Here is a 1,426-nt window from a genome sequence, read left to right on the forward strand (position 1 = left end):
ATATACATACACACATATATACATATATATATATATATATATATATATACACACATATATATATATACACGGTTTCTAATTTTTATATATATATATGTATGTATATATAGATATGTATGTATGTATATATAGATATGTATGTGTGTGTATATAGATATGTATGTATATATGTATACATATATATGTGCATATATATGTGTGTATATATGTATATATATATTTATATATGTATGTATATATGTATATATTATGGGCTTCTTTCAGTTTCCATCTACCAAATCCACTCACAATGCTTTGGTCAGTCCGAGGATATAGTTGAAGACACTTGCCCAAGGTACTTTACAGTGGGACTGAACCCAGAACCATGTGGTTGGAAAGCAAATGTCTTACCCCACAGCCACATCTGTGCCTTATGTCTATATTTTTTAAAGTTAACTTCTTGTTGGTTTGTTTGTTTTTGTTTGTTTATAATGATTGTTGTTTTTGATTAGGTCAAGGAAATCTCGAGCTACAGTACGAGAAAACGAGAATGGTGTGTTCCATGCCCGGCAGTTAAGACGGAAGAAAAGTCCAGAAAAGGCTCCAGCCAAGCAACCAGATTATGACCGAGGTAAACTGTGCCACTGAGTTTAAGTAAGGTTGTGCATGCGTATGTGTGTATGTGTGCGTTTAAGAGTGAGAAACTCAGTGTGGGTTAGTGTGTGTGTGTGTGTAGGTTAGAGCCAGTCACACATAACTAGCACTCATCCCAGTGGCACATAAAAGGCACCAGCATCAATTATAATTCCCCTCCCTTCTCTTCCTCCTCCCCTTGTCCTCCTCCCCTTGTCCTCCTTCTCTCCTCCTTCCTCTCTCATGGCCTTAATACATCTCAACCGTTTCTACCAATTCAGATCAAGGAGGCGTTTTCAAGGCAAAAGAAAAGAATCCAGAAACCCGACATGCCAATGTTGTGTCTGAGAGTGCTGACACCAAGATGGACGAACCAGTAGACAATATGGCCGCTGAACAGGTGGGTTCATTGGTTGTTTGGTGGTTGTTGTTGTTGTTGTCATTGCTGTTGATGTTGTTGTCGTGGTTGAGTGTGTTGTGTATTGTACCATGTGCAATCTGTGTAGCTATGCTACATGTAATTATCTTCTGTGTACATGTAGGAATTTGGGGGGCTCACAATCATTAAGGTCATGGGTTTGATCCACAGACCAGGTGGCACATTGTATTCTTGAGCAAGGCACTTCATTTCATGTTGCTCCAGTCCATTCAGCTGTAAACCAGTACCAACCCATTGCTGGTGCCGCCTTCTCTCTCTCCAGCTATCACATCCTTGGTGTTCCTTTGAGTAAAAGAGTGAGGAATGCCAAGAGGGTATCGGTGGGCTTAGAGAATGTGGACTGCACCCCTGTTTTTTTTTTTTTTTTTTTTTTTT

The 1,426-nt window shown here is 39.2% G+C and overlaps 1 protein-coding gene across 5 annotated transcripts in view; it reads left to right on the forward strand.

Moving 5' to 3' along the window:
• Nucleotides 1-1,426, forward strand: part of LOC106884290 (doublecortin domain-containing protein 2) — a 105,106-nt gene that overhangs the window by 87,118 nt on the left and 16,562 nt on the right. For all 5 annotated transcript variants that reach the window (XM_014935592.2, XM_014935594.2, XM_014935593.2 and 2 more), the window contains 2 exons: nucleotides 492-610; nucleotides 894-1,012. In XM_014935592.2, the coding sequence (XP_014791078.1) occupies nucleotides 492-610; nucleotides 894-1,012 (238 nt within the window). The remainder of the gene's footprint in view (nucleotides 1-491; nucleotides 611-893; nucleotides 1,013-1,426) is intronic.

The sequence above is a fragment of the Octopus bimaculoides genome, chromosome 24 (genome assembly GCF_001194135.2).
Source record: "Octopus bimaculoides isolate UCB-OBI-ISO-001 chromosome 24, ASM119413v2, whole genome shotgun sequence".
In the NCBI taxonomy this organism is placed as follows: Eukaryota; Metazoa; Mollusca; class Cephalopoda; order Octopoda; family Octopodidae; genus Octopus; species Octopus bimaculoides.